The sequence below is a fragment of the Pelophylax lessonae genome (genome assembly GCF_965119305.1).
Source record: "Pelophylax lessonae genome assembly, chromosome: 6".
Taxonomy (NCBI): domain Eukaryota; kingdom Metazoa; phylum Chordata; class Amphibia; order Anura; family Ranidae; genus Pelophylax; species Pelophylax lessonae.
Window position 1 is genome coordinate 288,055,161 of NC_138773.1, and position 21,588 is coordinate 288,076,748.

At 40.8% G+C, this 21,588-nt stretch overlaps 1 protein-coding gene across 6 annotated transcripts in view; it reads left to right on the forward strand.

Moving 5' to 3' along the window:
• The first annotated feature begins 18,873 nt into the window (after positions 1–18,873).
• Positions 18,874–21,588, forward strand: part of LRP1B (LDL receptor related protein 1B) — a 2,177,452-nt gene continuing 2,174,737 nt past the window's right edge. For 2 of the 6 annotated variants that reach the window (XM_082262161.1, XM_082262165.1), the window contains exon 1: positions 18,877–19,371. In XM_082262161.1, coding sequence (XP_082118287.1) covers positions 19,290–19,371 — 82 coding nt within the window. In that variant the 5' untranslated portion in view covers positions 18,877–19,289. Of the gene's footprint in view, positions 19,372–21,588 lie in introns of all 6 variants that reach the window. The other 4 variants (XM_082262164.1, XM_082262162.1, XM_082262163.1 and 1 more) reach the window with 3 other exon arrangements.

Genomic DNA, 21,588 nt, shown 5'->3' on the forward strand with positions numbered 1-21,588 from the left:
TTTCCTCTGCATGTCAGTCTCTACCATCAGGTACCTGATAGCCGTAGACCCCCTAACCTACCAAACTGTCATCAGTCACAAATCTGATGATGCTCATCAATAGAGGAAGGGTAGTTAGGACTACTTTCTTCCCTTATCAATTTTCTAGAAAAAACACCAAGACAACCTTGCATGTTCCACACATGCAGATTTCCCTTGCCACCTGAGTTTTGTTCTAAGTTCTAACTCTTCTTAACTGTTTCCTAAGGGCTATTTTTCCCCTCCCCAGTCATGCATCCCCTTAATTTATTTCCTCTGGGTCTTTCTGCGTAATTAGGGGATCTTTTCTTTAGACTTGGGGGGGGGGGGGGGTAATGTGTTTCAAAGGTTTGAGAAAGAAGGAACTCCTTTGAAACTCATTACAGCCCCCCTGTTAGATGCAGATTATGACCACAAGGCTGCTAAACATAGTCCTTGCATTGGAACAGACTCTGCTTACCATTTGTCCACACTGATATAGAATGGCTGTGATATGTGTGCTTTTATTTTTATTTAATAAATGTGGATATGATTTTAACAACTTAAGGACCGGAAGGCTTTACCCCCTTAAAAGGCCAGGCCATTTTTTTGCAAAACGGCACTGCTTTACTTTAACTGACAATTCGCGGTTGTGCGAAGCTGTACCCAAATAACATTGATGTCCTTTTTTCCCCACAAATAGAGTTTTCTTTTTGTGGTATTTGATCACCTCTGTGGTTTTTATTTTTTGCACTATAAACAAAAAAAAAAGAGTGACAATTCTGAAAAAAAAAAAAACCTTTGTTTTTACTTTCTGCTATAAAACATTTCCAACAAAAAAAATTAAAAATCAAATTGTTTCATCAATTTAGGCCAATATGTATTCTGCCACATATTTTTGGCAAAAAAAATCCCAATAAGTGTATATTGATTGGTTTGCCCAAAAGTAATCGCGTCTACAAACTAGGGGATAGATTTATGTCATTTTTATTTTTTTTACTAGTAATGGCGCTGATCAGCGATTATTATCAGGACTGTGACATTGCGGCAGACAAATCTGACATCAAACTGACTGACACCTTTGACACTTTTGAGGGGACCAGTGTCATTACTACAGTAATCAGTGCTAAACATATGCACTGTTACTGTACTAATGACACTGGCAGGAAAGGGGTTAACACCAGGAGCGATCAAAGGGTTAAGTGTGCTGCTAGGGGGTGCTTTCTAACTGTGTGGGGGACGTACTCAATAGATGAACACAGAGACCTGTATACCTAAATAGGAGGAACACAAGATCCCTGTGTTCGCCTGTAACAGAACAGCGGTCTGCCTTGTTTACATAGGCAGATCGCCATTCTGTCTCCATGGGGAGCAGACCCACTGATTGGCTCCCCCTCTGGCCAATCGGTGCATGAGCACCATCGGAGGCGCCCCCACTGTCTAGTACACTAAGCGATGTACAGGTACGTCGTTTTGCGTAATAGAGCCGACCTTCCGCAGTAAAACTCTGGTGGCTGGTTGGCAAGTGGTTAATAGGCTCACAACCTCAGGACGAACCCTAGTTGAGAAAAACTGGTTTACAATGTTTGCCTAGGATTCTGAGTTTGAATTCCACTAAAGACAATGGGGCTGATTTACTAAAACTGGAGAGTGCAAATAATGGTGCAGCTCTGCATAGAAGCCAATCGGTTACCAGTTTTTTTTTGTCAAACTTTAATTGAACAAGCTGAAGTTAGAAGTTGATTGGCTACCATGTACAGCTGGACCAGATTTTGCACTCTCCAGTTTTAGTAAATCAACCCCAGTGCCTACTTGGAGTTTTGTATCGTACCTGTGTGCATCTATCCATAGTCCAAAAACACACAGGCTGCTTACGTGGCTTCTTTTCTGAATGGTTCTATTGTGTTCAGTTTTGATCAACAAGAAGTTGAGCCATTTGTGCCGAAACATGTCCTGACAATGTGGGCTACACTCCTTTTCTCCAGGAATAATGTACTCAATGCTTTATTTAAACACAGATACAACAATCAAACATGGCAGGCACTCAGCACAGGATGCCAAAGCTAGTGAGGATCACTGTAGTAGTTGGTCCTACTTCAGTGATTTCCAGGGGGGATCAACCTGGTATGGTTTATGCATAGTTAAATTGGGCGACGTTGGACCAATGTAACTATGTCTAAAATATGAGGATCACTGTAGTAGCGGGTCCCGCTTCAGTGATTTCCAGCTTCTAGTGGTATCGGCCTGGTATGGTATATGCATAGTTACATTGGGCGATGTTGGACCAATGTAACTATGTCTAAAATATCCATACCTGGAATTTATCTTTAAATAAAATAGAGAAAGTGGTATAATTTCATGGCTGTGCTGTCCGGCATGATTGGATGAACACGAACACAAATCCTTTGGCAAGAAAAACAGTGCCCATATATGTTTTTTTATACTGCATATGTATTTGCCCGGTGTGCAACTTTGAAGATGATGAAAAATAGTTATATTGTACGTAGTCACAACTGTTATTCAGTAACATGTGTATGTTTTCTGTATTTATAACCACATTTTTATTGAATTTTTGCAAGAAGGCTAGGTACAAACGTTGTAGTAGCATAATAAGGAAGAGAAGATTATCACAATGGTCACAGATTCGAAACAAGAAACATGAACATAATAACAGGTCGAGTCACGGCACTTCAGGTGAACCTTGCCGGTGACACATGAGTGTGTTGAGCTTCCACCATGTGAGGACCAAACATTAAGGTACAACGGGCTCCGACTACCCCACATGGGAACCAACTGAAGTCAGGACCGGGTACAACAGGGGGAGTATTATGGGTTGGGGTCAGCAATGATTAAGTTGTGGTAGGCCAATCGGTGGGGGGGGGGGGGCTACGGGAGGAGGAATCATGTACCGGCAAGGTTCCACAAAAGGGAGAAGAAAAAAAAAGGAAAAAACCCAAGAGGAAGATGTTTTGATAAGTAGGTGGACATCTGATGCATGTTTTCTGTATTTAATGTGTCTATGTTATATATTTTTGTAACCATACACTAATATTAATATTATTACAGTTCTTTTAAAAAAAAATCGATTGGGGAAAAAAAAGAAAATGTTCATATGTTCATTGAGCTGTACCTTTTATGAAATCTCTACATTAAGTACTGTACGTGTTCCTCATAATCCCCATGTGTGATATGTTTGAGAAGAAAGACCTCTGTCCTAAAGGACATGTTTAAGTGATGAGGCATGGTGCATGCATTAGATAAAAATGGATGAAATGACGCGCATCTAATTACACGCAAGAACATTCCATGCAATCATTGTAACACATTAGAAGTCTATGTATATATTGGAGTGTGATTACTTATTCTTATGTTATGATCCATTTAATATCTTCAATTACATTTGTTATTTTATGGAAGAGGCGCCCTGGTCTTGATTATCTTATCTTCTAGGTTCTTCTGCAATGCACCATGTTGGAAAGGAAATGACAAAATTGCTTCCTTTTTCTTTATATGCAAAACTGGTACTCTGTTCTACTTTAGAAGAAGAAGAAGAAGAGGTAAAAGTGGAACTGTTGTAAGAAATAAAAGGACAAGACATACTTGATGAGTTTTGAATTGTGAGCTGTTATTTTACCATTTACTCCAGGTACTCTCAGTAGGCCTCATAGAATTATCTTTGTTAGATCAGTCATAATTAAAATCAATTGTAATCAGAAGCTCAGGTTGCATAATGAGCTGCGTGAGCCTAGATGAGAGTAGACTCTGCTCTTGCACAGTCCACAATTAATATACATCATAAATCTGTATCAGGTGAAAAATAGGGAGGAGTTAAGGTTCATGCTATTGACCAGATATGGCCATATTAGGTCATTGATGTCATTTGTATCCCCACACCTTTGTTACTTGTGGCTTTGGAGTGGTGAATTCCATTTCCGCAGACAGCCTGCTTCCAGGGGATAGTTTCACACAACTTCGGGCAGAACTCGTTTAGGCCCAAACCTTCCCCAAACTTTCAAGAAACCTCCACCATGCTTTACTGTCACCTGTAGACACTCATATTTGTGCATCTCTCCAGCCCTTCATTGAACAAACGGCCTCCTGCTACAGACAAATATTTCCCATTTTGACTCATCAGTCCAGAGTACCTGCTGCCATTAGGCACCCCCTTTATCCCTATTCTTCAGGGTTCTACACGACACCCCCTTTACTATAATTTTCTCTGTGTGAGCTAGCTCCTTGATCCCCTGACCTTACTGGAGTGGTCCCCTTCCAGGGCCAACCCTTTGGCAAGTCCCTGAGTATTCACGGATACTGTTTTTCCTGAGAGACTCAACCAGCAACTCCACTGTCAGCTACACTGGATCCTCTGCAGCTCAGCTCCACACCTGGTTCATTAGGCCGACTGCCTAAGAACACCTTCCTCACACACAGCAGGAGGAGAGACAGCCGTCCCTCCTGGGACTCTGCATCCCGCCAAAGATGCCCTGTCACATGTCCCCTCCGCTTTTATGAGCAATCCCAGGATGCATTGCAAGAATGCCCTCCCACTGTGACTCCCATAAAAGCTAATGTGTCACTGGATGGGTTTCCTCAGACCCAGTGAATCACACCTGGAGACATGCAACAGGCAACCTAACAGATCAGGCTCCCCTGATAAGCAGAAGGAGCAATAGATGCTTTTTCCTAGCACCTACCTAGAAGACATAAACAAGGCAGATCACAGTTTCGTCAGAAAGGAAGGCATTGATCCTGTGTTTCTCTAATGCAGGGACACAGATCTATACCTTCCTCTAGCAAAAGCACCTCCCCCAAAGTAGTAAAACACAGGCTTTGGCTCTGAAGCATGGTGACATCTTTTCCCCTCTCCCCTTCACCCTACTGGCCATTGAGGGATGGTGGGACATATCCAGATGGGCTTTGTCAATTCATGTTTTTTCGTGATGGTACAATGTACTGTAAGTAAAACACTGATGTTAGCCTGAATCCAACCTACCTGTATCCAAGATTTTTGTCATGTGTATATTCACAGTATTTGCAATTATATTACAGGGTTTTGCACCCACCTCTTCCCATGAAGAAGGAAAAACTATTTCCAAAATGAGTCAGGATTTATCCTGTGGACACCCTATGGGATATGACCATACACTCCCAAGGGCCGGTCAGATGCTCCAGTATTAAGAGTAGCAGTGTATTTTGTCTTGAGTTGAAAATGTTTTGTTGTTTTACATTTTAGAGAAAAAAAAACAATAATCAAATACAACAATATTAATGTAACAGATCCCCAATACTTGGACCAAGTATTTCTGTCTTAGGTCTCTAGACTCTCACGTGATGCAGTGACCTGGCCCCTCAATTCCCCCCAAACATTAGCCTAAGCTCAATGAAGGGTAAAACAAAAGACACTTTATTCACCAACTCACTTGCAATATATACAGTCTCATGAGTTTGATTTCATTATCATATGCAAATGTAATTGTATACAGAAAATAGTTAACATACCTTGGCCTTCTGGAAAGAGACAATAGGCGAATGAGACTGCAACATTATCATAATTAAAGTGGAGTTCCACCCTATTTTTATACTTACCTCCATCTTCTCGCTCCGGGTCACCTGAAAAAGAAATGGATAATCGCATATTTTTTTTTTTTTTTTACTTACCTCGTAGCGAAGAAAATATACTTACCTTACTTCCTTCTTCCTCCTTCCTCGGCCGCGGCCCGTCGTCACTTCCTGGCTCTGCAATGATTCCTGGGAGCTGAACGTCATAGCTCCCAGGAATCATTGCGCCTGCACCGGCCCCGACGTCAGTTCCGGGTCGCGCGCGTCATCCCCTTCTAAACAGCTTCTGGGCATGCCCAGAAGCTGTGGAGGGGTGACGCGCGCGACCCGGAAGTGAAGTCGGGGCCGGCGCAGAGCATCGTGGGACCACAGAAGGCGGAAGAAGACGCCGAAGAGGACGCGCTGGCTTCAAGCTGCCCACATCTGAGATGGCAGCGCTGGACAAGACGTTTGCAAGGTAAGTATTTCGTCTTGCAGGTAAGTGCAACCCGGGACAGATCAGAGGCTAGCCATTGTGGAATGCACTAGCCCTGACTGTCCCGGGGGTATTAAAAAAAAAAAATCCAGGGTGGAACTCCGCTTTAATTCAACAAACAACAAGCCCAAAACATAGCCGAATACGCATTCCTAGAAGTGTGAACACACTCCACCACTAAACAGATGAAAGCAGAAGAAACAGGCTCTCAGACTGCCCATCTCCATTTTCAACACACCTTATTATAACTTAAGTGTCAATTCACATCCCCACAGTATACCATAGCTCAGTCTTATGTCATTAGCTTCTGTTTAGTCTCTCATGGTGTGAAGTCCTTTGTTGTAATATGAAGCTTAGGCCCAAAGTCAGTGTCGCTTGGGGTGACAGGGACTTGAAATCAAAGTAACAGTACTCCCCTACAAGCCCGGGCCGTAGTCTGCGGACAGGAGGCTGGCCTCCACACTCCTCCAGTAACCCATGGCGAACGTCCCAGCAAATGGGCGTTCGTCACAATTAATATTAAAGGTTGGTGCCTAAAAAATACCATACCATAGGTCACATAGAATTAGAAGAATCGGCTTCAGTATATACACTGGTAATACGCATTTCCAGGAAAACAGAGTATACAATACACGTCAGGTGTACAAATATCAAAACTACTAGGGCAGCAACCTGTTGGGCTTATATGGAAGGCAACGTGGACATAGCCTAATATGTTATAAACGTAGACACCAATATGAAGAGGAAAAAAGTAAAGGAAAAGAGAGAAAAAGAGAGCTTAGAAAAAGAAAAAGCAAGGTCATGAAAAGAAAAGTAAGAGATCTGTGCATCTATTGGGCCAAGAGAGGCACCTGACCGTGCCTAGAAGAAAAAGGAGGAATAGGGCAATGAAATGGAAGTTGATGAGAAGGGATATTATCAGAGGATGAATATCAGAATTAACCTGTAATAAAAGGTAGGGAATATCAAAATATTATTAGGTCACCCCCCCCCCCCCCCAGGTGCTCAGTTAAAGTGCAGACACCGGGTCAGTATTTCTGCAAGGGCATTGGAAGAAGAAAAGTGGATCCAAATATACTACAAGACTTTGTACTTATCGAAGGTGTCATTATGGAGCACCAACATTTCTTCCATCTGCATGATATCATTCATGGTGGATACCCATAGTGATAACTGAGGGGTAACATTAATTTTTCAAAACAAGGGGATAATTTGTCACGCAACTGAAAGGAAAAAACGTAACAGGCACTGTTTCTGAGAGTCTATGGAGCCCGGAACCATGGACAGGAGGGCAATCTCTGGTGTAGGGGTCAGCGACTCATCATAGACCTTATTATAGACCTGAAAGACCTTGGACCAGAAGGGACGTATTAGCTCACATTCCCACTAGACGAGTGAATACGTAACGTCAGCCTAGTTACATCACCAACAGGTACTACTAGGTGTAGATAGAAACAGATTCTGCAGAGTTGATGGGTCCCTGTACCTTCGGGATAGGATCTTAATGTTTTTTTCTGGGAATAGCAAGAAACTGTAGACATGTCACTTGTCTTTAACTGATTGTGTTACTACTATGACTCTTTTGGTAATTTTACTGTTTGTAAATAAAGTTTTTGTATTTTTCACTCTATTGCATATGTCTACTATCTCCTATTCTGCTTTTAAAATCCCATTGGGGTCTAATGTTGTGTATTGTATTGTGTAGTGCAGGGGATCCCAAACTTATTTGGGCCGAGACCCACTTCTGAATACAGTTATTTTTCGGGACCCACTTGCTTGTAATTGAATATTGTAAAGCGCTTCAAAATTTGTTGGTGCTATATACATGCAAATTATAATAATAATAATGCATATTTTAACGGGAGGGGATGTTAAATTAAAAATATCAATGTATTGCTTTTCAATTTATTAACCACCCCAGGACAGGGATCAGCAGTCTATATGGCACTCATCCTCCTTCCTCTCCCAGCGGTCCACAGTGAAGGTGAAGCCCCTGTTTGCCCTCTCCAGGGCCCAGCACACCTCACCCAGAGTCTCCATGATGAGGAGCTCTATCCTGGCTCTTCTCCTTCAGATCCTCTACTGGGATCACAGAAGCTGCCATGAACTCCTGACACCGCCAGACCACCTGGTCCTCCTATGACACAGAGGCTGCAGTCTCTGCCCACTATAGCTGAGCCTGAGAGAATCCTACCGCCAGTCTAGCCACCAACTCTTCCGCCAGCAGGACCGATTAGCTGGCTCTGCACCCCATGAACATATCCTACATAACAGCCCACATACTTACTCACTGATGCAAGTATTCTGTATCCTCCTCGCGGGAAATGCAGACCAGCCGCCGTAAACTGCATGGGCGGGGTCCTGAATCCATTGTGATTTGACGTCACTGGCTCTTTGTAATTTGCGCGGGCTCGCACAGCACAATTTAAGCATGCACTCTCTCAGTGATTTCCGGCTCAACGCGACCCACTCAAACCCAGCTCACGACCCACCAGTGGGTCCCGACCCACAGTTTGGGAACTCCTGGTGTAGTGCACTTTTACTGCTTGCATTCAAAAAAATATATACATTTAAGGAAGTATTAGTGAGTACAGAGCTGCATTAGTTTGTGTCTTTTATATTTTTTATATCTATTTTGAATTCAGTGTTAAAAAATATCAATTGCTTATGATAAAGGGGACTTGTAGTGTCTGTATTTTTTTTATTTTTTTTAATATTATTTTTAATAGTTTGAGTTGTAGAGGTAGTGATATGCATAATTATTCTTTCCTGTCAATATTCCTAAGTGCTATTTAATCTTTTGTACGTATCACTAATCAAAACAAATGATGGCTAAACTGTACAGGCAGTAATACGCATACTGGTAAATGTCATCTTTACATGTATGTGCTTTATACTATATGTGTGGCAGCTTCAGCATTTAAACTCTTGTTGCCTGTGACAATCATGTTGGTCTTCCTTCTTTAGCTTGCTCTGGAGAAATGACAGCTAGAGTCGGGTTGCTAAGGACAGCGTCAGATCTTTTCTCGCACTAATTTTCACGTCTCCTGAGGTGCTCTGATCACCCGGGAGCATAAAATAGATCAAATGCCGAACAGACGTTTTCACCTTTGTATGAGGACTTCATTTGTCACAGCCCTGAAAGCAGCCGTCCCTGCAGAGGAGGCCACGTGACATCTGAGAAGATCTAAAGCTATGATAGGCAGCCGGGTTTATTTAAAACCTCACCTTGGAGTAGATCTGACTGGGAAATGCAGCGGAAATCCATTACCGTTTTTTTATTGTTATTTTACAAACTTTTGCCCATTTTCTTATGTCTCTAATACATTTCCTTACTAGCCTCTTTCTCTGTAAAAATTGCTAATATTTACTTGGAAATTTTATTTTTTTATTTGTTTTTCAAAGGAAACTTTTTTTTTTTTTAAGACCAGTTACGTACAAAATAGTCACCTAAAATCATATTATTTATTTATTTGTTATTATTTAAATATATTTATTTATTTATCTTACATAGGCATTTTTAAGCAGTTTGTAAACAACATTTACCCATAAAAGTTGCTAATATTCACGTAAAATGTTTATATGTAATTATTTTTTTATCTAAACCAACCTTTTTCTAATTTTTTTTAGGTGGTCTATAAACCACATTACCTGTAAAAATGCTAATACTTGCTTAAACATCACATTTATTTATTTACCTATTGTTTAAGCAATCTGTTAATCACCTTACACCTAAAATTACTAATATTCACATAAAATAAAAATTTTTATGTGTTTTATTTTATTTATTTATTAAAACACTTTTTTTTTTTTTAAACCAGTCTTTAAAATTTGCTAATATTCACGTAAAATGTTTATATGTAATTATTTTTTTATCTAAACCAACCTTTTTCTAATTTTTTTAGGTGGTCTATAAACCACATTACCTGTAAAAATGCTAATACTTGCTTAAACATCACATTTATTTATTTAAACATCACATTTATTTATTTACCTATTGTTTAAGCAATCTGTTAGTCACCTTACACCTAAAATTACTAATATTCACATAAAATAAAAATTTTTATGTGTTTTATTTTATTTATTTATTAATACAATTTTTTTTTTTTTTTTTAAACCAGTCTGTAAACAACATCTACCATAATAACTGAAAAACTTTTAACATTCATTTGAATCATTTTATATTTATTTTTTTTATTTATGTATTTATTCATTTATCTTTAACCAACTTTTTTGTAAACCATATTGCACCGAAACATTGCTAATATTCACTTGAAAATCTTCATTTTTAAATTTTAATTAATTTATTTCTTTATAAACTAAATGTTATTTTTTTTTTTCCAAGCAGTCTGTAAACTTTGTAACCGCATGACCCCTCTCACGTTTTCAGTACAGCACAGCTTGTCTATTAACTGTCACTGGGAAAGCACGCACTTGACAGATACTGGAAAAAAGAATTGCATTGTGTGGTTTGAGATTGGAACATTTCTATCAAAGGAGAAGTAGTGTGACCTCTGACATTCCATATATTACAGAAAGAAAAGCTAGGAGCATCTTCTGGAATAACCAGAAGCTTACAGTGAGGTGTTTTTAGGAAACTGAGGGAGGTTATGGAAATCTATGGTTAAACGTAACATTTTCAAAGATTACTCCAAATCCCCCCTCCCCCCCCAAAAAAAACAAAAAACAAAAGATACTTTCTAAAAAAAAAAAAAAAAAAAAAAAGATAGCAAGGCCCAAAGCAAAAAAAAAAAAAAAAATAGTGGAGGACAAACATGACAGTGTAACGAGGTGAGACAAATGTATTTTTTTGTTACGTGAGGGGGCTTACCTGGTTGGGGGTGGCGTTGCTGGGTGGGGTCTTGGGCAGCTTAAGAAGGGGCGGTTTAGCCCTGGCGTCCATTAGAGCTCTGCGGACGCAGGAGATGGCTTCCAACCCTCCCTGTTCTTGTCATTTTCATTGCTAGGACTTGTTAAATCCATGGACGTGTCATGGCAGCTGGGCAGTTGTTGGTCTTTGCTGGTGGTGGAAATTTAGACTAGGTGAATGGTTCAGGACCCATCGGTGGTATGTGTCCCTCTAGTGTATTCCTGGTAATGATGATTTAACTGGAATATGGAAATTGTTGCACTGTGGATAGTGTGCTGTCTCCGAGCCGGTGTGTGGTGGCTGGAGGCCTTTTTTGGTAAAAGGTCTGGCAGTGTATAATGGAACATAGTTTTGGGTGCTTTCAAAGATCAACAGGCTTAGCATGTGATCTATTTCTGTTTTAAGTAATGTTTTATCTTTATGTCAGTTTACGTTAAATTGTTAATAAAAGGCTGCTATGGCCATTTTCACTTTGTTTGTTGTGTGGTCTCCTTTATTTAAATAGGTAATGTGAAATGGGATGAGTTTTGGGTACGGCCTAGTAACCATATTGTTAGAGTTGGGGACATCTGTTCCACACTAGTCATGTCTCAGACACATGATTTCTAAAGCTAAACTCTAGGTGCATGTAAAAAGAAAAAAAAATGAAAGTACTCATTAATACTGTATAATATTATTATTATTATTATTATTATTATTATTATTATTATTATTATTATTATTATTATTATTATTTGTATTATTATTATTATTGTTATTATTAATAATACTATTATTATTATTATTATTATTATTATTATTATTATTATTATTATTATTATTATTATTATTGCTAGTATTATTAAATAATAATAATAATAATAATTATTATTATTATTATTATTATTATTATTATTATTATTATTATTATTATTAGTAGTAGTAGTAGTAGTAGTAGTAGTAGTAGTAGTAGTAGTAGTAATAGTAGTAGTAGTAGTAGTAGTAATATTTATTTATTTTTTTATTAATTTAAATAATTTTTGAAAGCAGTGTAAGTATCTGAATTTGACCTGGTATTAGCATCTTGCATTTCCTGTACAGACGGACTGAAATTTGAGAGGAAACAATCATTTCATATGCTGACAAGAAGCATACTGATAAGAGGAGAGAGCAGAGTGACAGAGATGAGCTTATTACTATCCTGCTTCTCCTTTCACTGTCCAGTCACAAGCTTGGGCGGATGCAAAACTACCTGGGATCAAAGGAAGGGAGTTGAATGATACTTGTAATCAGACTGAGGACATCTAATGACCAAAATAGTATTGCAGGGGAAATCTATGGGGTGAAGGTGAATATTTCCACAAAAGCAGTTTATTTTTAATCTTCTTTTAATAGATTCATTATTGTTTTTCGTTGGTATTTTTTTTCCTAAAGGGTTGTTTTAAGTTGTCCAAAGTGTAATACTGTGCTGAAACCTTTTGCGGCCAACTAGGCTATTTTTTTTTTCTGTTTGAAGCAACTCTGTAGCTGAAGAAAAAAAATAAAATAAATTAAAAATATGTAAAAAGCCTCCATTTTAACAAAAAAAAAAAATGACACTTAAAAGTCCAACGGCCAGTAACTCCAATCTTTGCTCTCTTGCAGAGCTGTACCAACTACAGAATCCTGAGCATCTGACCCACATCTGTCTTGCCTGCTGTGGGTACACCTCCTGTTTTCTACATCAGTGGTTCCCAACTTTATTGAGGCCAGAACTGGGTACATGCTCCTAAACCTTCCATGCTCCAACAGTAAACAAATAAAAATAGCTTATATATGCACACAATAAAAGTATGGGAATGCAAAATATGGAGGGCTCTGGATGGGGTTTGGAGTTTTGGAGTGGGTTGGGGGACCATGCAGCACTTAGTGGCAAAGTATAAGGTTTCTAAAGGGATCTTGGGACAACTCTGTCGGATGTGTCTCTGGAGGGAGCTGGGGACTTTGCAAGACCACTGTGGGAGACTGGAGGGCACTGTTGGGACACTGCTGGATATTTGGGGTGTGATGGGGCTGGAGGCTCTGCCACAATCTAAGGGGTACTGCATTGAGTTGGGGGGGGCAATGTGGGAGGTTGGGCAGTACTGTGGGAGCTCCTTAAGGGACACTGTTGGAGTGGGGGCGTGATGGGGAGCTGGAGGCTCTGCCACAACCTAAGGGGTACTGCAGTGAGTTGGGGGGCACTGTGGGAGGTTGGGCAGCACTGTGGGAGCTCCTAAAAGGACATGATGACTTTTTAGAAGGTTGAGGTGCACTGTAGGAGGTTTAGGGGCACTGCAGCCCACTATGGGAGTCTGGGTGGCACAATGGGAGCTGGGGGGGGGGGGCACTTTGGCAGGTTAGAGGATCTGCAGCTGGCTTTAGGCTTGAAGAGAGGGAGGGCACAAACTAGCAGTGGGCCACTGCCCGGTGGTTGAGAACCTCTTCTATACATCACTACTGTGTCCCTGCAGAGATACAACGATAAAAGGTAAAACCGGTACAGTGGAGTTTGAGTGGTTTTTATGGTTAGTACATGGACTAATAATACTATTGGTTGCACATCTATTGTGGAACTATAAGTCCCAGCATGACCTGTCAGCTAAAGGTGGGCTTGAAGCTCCACAGCCAAGGCACTAGAACTAGGTGGTGTTTGTTGGGATTTGCAATTCCACCTCAGTTACAGTTTTGCCTTGTGCCTGCCTCTGATTTTAACTCTTAAACTTGGTTCACACCTAAAAGACCAACCAAGCATGGGTACGTTTAGGGCAGCACATTGATTTCTATAGGCTGCCCTATGATCGAGAATCACAGAAAAGAATTCCAAGACTCTTTTCCAAAATGAGATTCACTGAACTGCATGGCAATTGCGCCATCGCACATCTGCTGAATAGCAGCGCATTTCTTTGCATTATGTCAAAGCGCACATTTTGCGCTCATTCCCGACATGCAGTGGTGTGAACCAAGCCTTACAGCTTCCCGTTCCCTTCCTCATCCAAGCGATGTCAATTAAAATGATATATAACAAAGCTTATAATTATGCTCCGCGAATCTCATTATCCTCCGCGAATCTCATTAAACACGGGCTAATTAACAGCATATAAATACAACTTAATGAGAAAAAAAAAAATCAACATCACTTTACCCAAGCTGATGACAATAAAGCAAATAAAAAAATAAACAACAACAGAAGTAGGCAAAATAATATGGAAATCATCCATACCGTTCCAAGATCATTAAGTGTATTTCCGAAGGAGCAGCTTTGTACCTAAAGCAAGTTTTTTTTTTGTGCCAATAATGTCAAATTTAGAGTTAACCTGTGTTCTGTCATCTTCACAAGTGTGCATGTACGGCTGTGCCATAGTTTTCACAGTAATATTTTGTATAGAAGTGTGTCCACTAGAGGGCACACCTACCTCTAAATGACATCCAGCTGAAAGTTGCTGTAAGATCAGGCACAGCAGAAGCTTAATATTCGTCATGATACCGATGGTGTGCCAAAAAAATGGTAATCACTGAATCTTTGTAGATTTGCTCCTTTTTTTCTCTTTTGCCAATTTGATCCTGTAACAAATTTCACAAAGCAGAATATTTTCATTGGATCTTTGGCTAGGAGCGAACTAATAATGGGGACTTTGGGGCCCTTTTATTTGGTCATTTTTATTATTCTTCCCGGAGGCTCCAATTCTCATCCACACTCCCTTCTGGAACATTGGCTCTCTGTCCTCTGGGCCCACTAGGTTATTGGGTGTTATAACAATGACATTGTGCCAGAGGTGCAGCATGGGCAGGGGCGATTGCCCTGGGTGCAAAATTCTTAGGGGCACAAAATCCTACCCCCCAACCACCCTGGAATCCGCAGGATTGTCCTGGGGTTACAAAATAGAGAACTATGTTAGGAGGGGGATATAGGGGGGACGAATTGCGCTGGGGGTGGGATTTAGTGGGGAAAAATGGTGCTGGAAGGTGGGATTTAGGGGGAAGAATTGTGCTGGGAGGGAGATTTAGATGGGAAGAATTGTCCTCAGAGGTGGGATTTAGGGGGAGAGAATTGTGGTGGGAGGGGGGATTTGGGAGGAAGAATTGTGCTTCGAGGTGGTATTTAGGGGAAGAATTGTGGTGGGAGGGGGGATTTGGGGGGAAAATTGTGCTTGGAGGTGGGATTTAAGTGGAAGAATTATGCTGGGAGGTGGGGTTTAGAGGGGGCAAATTGTGCTGGGAGGGGGTTTTGGGGGGAAGAATTGTGCTGGGAGGGAGATTTAGGTAGAAAGAATTGTGTTGGGAGGGGGGATTTAGGGAGTAAGAATTGTGCTGGGAGGGGGGATTTAGGTGGGAAGAATTGTGCAAGGAGGGGAAATTTAGTTAGGAAGAATAATGCCAGTAGTGGGGATTTGGGGTGGAAGACTTATGCTGGGAGGGGGATTTGGGGGGAAGAATTGTGCTGGGAGGTCGGATTTAGGGGGGAAGAATTGTGCTGGGAGGGGGGAAATCTGGGGGGAAGATTTGTTCTGGGAGAGGGGATTTAGGGGGGAAGAATTATGCTGGGATCGGGGATTTGGGGAGAAGAATTGTGCTAGGAGGGTGGATTTAGGGTGGAAGAATTGTGCTGGGAGGGGGGATTTAGGGCGGAAGAATCATGCTGGGATGGGGGATTTGGGGGAAGAATTGTGCTGGGAGGGGGTATTTAGGGAGGTAGAATCATGCTGGGATGGGGTTTTTGGGGGGAGGAATTGTGCCGGGAGGTGGGATTTAGAGGGTTAGAATAGTGCTAGGGGAGATTTAGGGGTAGGATTTGTGCTTTGTGGTGGTATTTAGGGGAAAATTGTAGTGGGAGGGGGTTTTGGGGGAAGAAATTGTGCTTGGAGGTGTGATTTAAGGGGAAGAACCTTGCTGGGAGGTGGGGTTTAGAGGGGAAGAATTGTGCTGGGAGGGGCGATTTTGGGGGAAGAATTGTGCTGGGAGGGAGATTTAGGCAGAAAGAATTGTGCCGGGAGGGGGGATTAGGGAGGAAATTTGTGCTGGGAAGGGGGATTTAGGAAGGAAGAATAATGCCGGGAGTGGGGATTCGGGGGAAAGAATTGAGCTGGGAGAGGGGATTCAGGGTGGAAGAATTGTGCTAGGATGGGGGATTATGCGGGGGAAGAATTGTGCTGGAAGGGGGGACTTAGGGGAGAAAGAACTATGCTGGGATGGGGGATTTGGGGGGGGGGATTGTGCTAAGAGGGTGGATTTAGGGAGGAGGAATGATGCTGGGATGGGAGATTTGGGGGGAATAATTGTGCTGGAAGAGGAGATATGGGGTAAGATTTGTGATTGAAGGGGGGATATATATATTCTGATGGAGGGTATTTAGGGAGTGCTAAATGTCCACAGGATAGGGGGCAATACTTGCTTTGCCCTGGGCACTGTCAACCTATGCTATGCCACTGTTAGATTAGCTTTCCCAGTGGAGGAAATTGGGGAACATCTGACCACCATAAATTGGTCCAATTCACTTTGAATCCCAGTTTTGGTGACCCAACTAATTTAACACACACCAAGGAATTGTCTTGGGACAATTCCACAATTGTGAATAAATTATGCAGATTCTTAACTCATACATCATTAGCAATATCTGTTTTGTACATCACCAGACCACAGAGAAGGCACGTCTAACCTGCTGATTGCGAGATGAGTTCACCGGCATTGGTGAGAGGAAGAGCTGGGGGCAACCATTGTGGTATTTGGCCTCATGCGTGTAATGCATTTACATATCAAATGCTTGGGAGTTATTTAATTTCATTGGCCAGAATAATAATTTATTGTGGCCATTGAAATCAATTAATGCTCAAGCACTAAATGCGCCTAGTGTTAACGCGTGTTTGGATGCGTTAACACAGGTAACTCACATTTACATGCCAGAACTTTAAATACATGTCGTAAACCTGCTAAAATGTAAAGTGAACCTGTCAGAACAAGCTGGTCTGACATTACCCTATTCATAGAGGCAGTGCCAGGTAGAGGTTCTGTCCAACAACTAGCCCCTTTGCCCAATTTCATCTATTAGCTCAGGATTAAAGTCTTGGTGGGGATAGGTGATAGGCGACAGACACCCTGATAGGTTCCCAATAAAGACCAAAATCAATGCTGACCTGATTGTAAGAATTCAGGTTTCTTGGCTGTTGATGGCTTCAATGCTTTCTGAGCCACTTTTATAAATAGATCCCTAAGTGAAACAGATTTTTTCCAATATGTTTTTTTCCTTTGACTGTCAACTCCATCTAGTGGCCACAATGTGTTTTTTTTTTTTTCCTGGAATATCTACAGTATATAAGAAGAATACCGCATATGGTCACTAGATGGCGCTAATGATCATAAGTAATAAACATATTAGACGAAATGGGGGAACATTTGTGACGCCTGTGTAAATGTTTTTTTTTTTTTTTTTTTATATATATAAATAGACCCCTAAGTGAAATTTATAAAAATAGACTCTTAGTATTCTTTGTATTTAAATGTTTCCCCCTTTGTATTTACATGTTTTCCCCTTCCATTATATGTATTCTATGGTTATCTGTGTACTGTCACTTTATATGTTTCATCTATTTATTATATTTTTTTAAATGTATTTTTTTTCTTCTTTCTTTAAAAATGTAAAATAATGGGGGATTAAAAAGTGACAGTATTTTGGGCACAAGACCAGACCCGGAATAATTGAAAGGAGCTTCCATATCCCTCAGGAGCCATTAAAAGCCCATTGCACCCTTTAAAATCCCCTAACCCATCCTATTTTCACCTTTGGCCTCATTGACTCCATTTTATTTTACCAAACTAGTATAATTTCATCTAATCATTTTGCTGACATTTTAGTGCATTAAGTAGGCAAGTGACCATTTTTTTCAGAAAAGGGTTCAGCTTTAGCCTCCGTATATCCCCCCCAGAGTATAATGTTATATTTTAAAAAAAACTTGACCTTGCAAAGTCAATGGGGTGGATTAACTAAAGGTAAATGGACTGTATACTTTGCAAGTGAGATCTTAGCAAATGAGGTGAAGTTTCACATTGCAAAGAATACCCAATCAAAGAAAATAAACAAAAAATGAATTTTTGCTTGCACATGATTGGATAATAGAAGTCAACAGAGTCTTTCTTTCTTTACTAAGCTCTGGAGCAACCTCCCTTGCAGAGTGCACCTTCTATTTCCCTTTAGTAAATTAAGCCCATTGAATTAGCAAGGTCAAACTATTTGTTAAGGTAACATTGTACTGAGGGACTATATGGAGGTCTAAAGATGACCCCTCCTCTAAAAAAAGGTCACTAGCCTTGTTGCCATGCTGCATTAGCCTTTAGTAAATCAGCCCCAATATTGGCAATAGCTTGTATTACAAAAAGCCCCTTTTGGATTGTTTAACCCTTTTCTATCCAGCTGCACTGCATTTTAAAAGGTCATCAGCTAACCTGCCATGGCAGTGAACTCTGATAGCTCAGCAGAGCCCATTCTCCGATGGGGATCCTGCCTTCTGCTCGGCTAACATAAGGGGGCATCGTTTATACTGGATGAGGGTCCCTGCTAGACTTCAGATCCGAGGCAATCCATGAATCACTCTTTGTGGATACTGCTCATTTACTGTTTAATGCTGAATCATCTATTATGTTGCTCCGGTTCCCTTCCCAAAAGCTTATTAATTCCTCAGCCCACCAAGAACAGTCAGAGGCAGCTAGATGGCAAGCAACCCCCCCTCCCCTTCCCCCCACCCTTCTGCTTCTTCTATAGCTAATTACAGAGCTGTTTTTTTTTTTGCATTTGCACCAAATCCCTTTGCAAGAGGACCGTTTGGCTAAAATAGCATCTGACGGAAAAAAAAGAAGTGGGATGTATCCAATGCCATTATTAAATGACCAGATAGAAAACAGCTTTTTTTTGCTATAGATGGATGTGAAGTGACACAGAGGAGGAAGCAGAAGAACAGAATTGTTCTATGCAGTCTTTTTAGGCTGATGTGCATCCCTCCTTGTGTGTTCAAATAGCTCTTTAGCCATTGATGGGGGGTGATTTATGGACAAGGATTGGGGTGTATGTGTTAGATTGTGTGATTAATCAGAAGATCCAATCCTACTGGCATCTCTTCTCTTCTCTTCCCTTCTCTCATTTTCTCTCTGCCCCTCTCTTGTGATGTAACATCAGACGTGTATTCTGCATTGAGGAGTCAAGACACACAGGCAGCTCGCACACACATACACACCTACAAGTCCTGCTGGAAGCAGGAGGGGGGGGGAAGCAGGCAGGCTGGCTTGCTTTAGCAGAAGAATTTCCATTGACATTTGTAAATTACACTAGACTCCAAGCTCGCTGAGTGTTGTGTGCAACCAGGCAGTCATCAGCAGTCTCTTTTCAATCCTTTGCCTGCAACAATGTCTGAGTTCTTCCTAGCCTTGGTGGCTCTATCGGGATTACTGCCTATTGCCAAGGTGCTGAGTCTGGGTGCTGATGCAGGTAAGAAGTCTGTATACCTTGACACAACTTCAAAGTTATCTTTGTAGCATCTCAGGATGGAGCTGATGCTCTTCAAAAAGGAGTGTGATTATTAGTATTTTTTATTTTTAATGTTTGCTATGCTTTGTGATGCTTAGGCAGTAAGAAAAGTAGAGTATTTAAGAAGGGGAAACCGGGTGCTGCATGATGTTTAGCGGTTAGAAACCTAAGGGTCTTAAATTTGGACATTTAGGGATGCATGGCTGATGTTGGCTTGGTTTCGGTTCATCGGAGACAGAAGGAATTTCAATCAGAAGCGGACTTATCAATCTTCTTACCTGAGCTTGCTGTAGTGCTATGATAGGTTTCACATGTAGATGGTAGCAAGTACCCAGGAAAAGGGTTTTTATAGCACATTATGGTCTGAGGCTTTATAGTTTTGTTCTGCAGAAACAGCGATGCTTTATAAACTTGTGTCCTCCTGATATCTCTCTCTCGCTCAAGTGCCTGTAATTGTGTAGGATGAAAAGAGCCCCCCTAGACTGTGATTTTAGCTATGGATCTTTTAAGAAAACCAATGCTAATCAATAAGCTGTCAACATAGCGGCAACAGAGAGCTGTGCAGCTGTAGTAACTGTGTTAGATTTGGAACTTTTGCTGTCCTCCATGCGGAGGCAACTGCAGGCATTCACAAATGGTAGTGAGGTTCTGAGTAATAAAACATTATTTTGTCTTCCTTCTGTTTCTTCCAAGTTGATGTGGTGAAATGGCTGGGTGAGGTTTATCATTTTTGGAAGGGGATGGGTTACAAGCCTGGCTCAGGGCATATTTTTACCCTACAGAAGAAAAAAAAAATAATGAAAGGATATTTAATGTATTAATGCATGCATGTCTAATGTGTTCAGTGGCATATGCTACACCGTATGGTAAAACATACGGGGAGGTTATTTGACAGTGGTGCCTCGCTAACCAAATTCTTAACTTGTCCATTAAAATGCATTATTTCAACTTGGAAAAATCCCTTTCGGGATTCGCTATCTGAAAAATGAAAATCACTTTGCAGTATGTAAAATAGACTCATGATGGTAGGGCTCTTGTATCATATTGTACCTCCGTGTATAGTATATATCATTCCATTATAAGGGCTTAAATATTTAGAGAGTTCACAGACTGGTGAGGTTACTCTCCCTTTACTTAACCAATCAAATTTAATCTTAGTGTCATTAGAACTATTAAATATGATTTCTGCTTGATTGCCATTGTGTGGTTTCTATTTACCTTATTAATTGGGTGCCATAGGGTATGGATGTGCATTGACACACATGAGTGACATGTGTTGTCCTTAAAGACCTCTTGGTCTCCCTTTGAAAGATCTCATGGTCTCCCTTTGAAAGACCTCATGGTCTCCCTTTGAAAAACCTCCTTGCCTTATTTTGCTGGATTTACAAATCTGCCATACCTCCATCCGTCAGCATCTCTAAGAACATCACGGAAGAAGCTTTATATTTAAACTACTGTGGTATTGCCTTATGCAGAACTGCATATCCAAGTATTAAAACAATCTACGGTGAAATGGTGCATATCATTGCATGGCCTGTTTGAAAGGAATTTGTCCAAAATTCAGATAGTCTTTTAATAGAATCCTCTTCATTATCTCACACTGTCCTTTTCTCATTAAGAGACTGTATGGACACAGAGACATCTAAGCCTCATTCAGCGTGCACCATATGGCATTTGGGTTCTTTAGGCGACATTGTTATGTTTCTGTCACCCAGGGTCCAAGCGCATTCCTGTTCCAAGTAATATTGGAGCATTTGTCAGAGGAAGATAGGTTACCAAGGTGATTTGTACAAATGTCTCGCAGAAGAGCTTCTAAGTTTCCCTTCTGCGGTTTGCCAGATTAGTTAATACCTTCTTGTTAGTTTGCCGGCTAAATAAAACCGTCTCTAAATATAATTCTCGCAACTCAACTTGCTTGGAAATGATCCCGGGGCATCGTGCTTCATACATTTATGCTGCTTTGCAGAAAGTTTCATGAGTCATTTATCAGTTGATAAAGTCTGCTCTGTTTGGGACGCGTTAGGCGTAAAAAAAAAAAAAAAAAACAACTACACATCGCCCTCAGTGTCGGAACGTGGTTAGACACAGGTGTGGCTTTTCCACATAAATTAATATAATTGAAAGGTAAACCGGAATGAGTCTATTTTACATCTCTACAGCGCTTGGCCCAAGATTAAT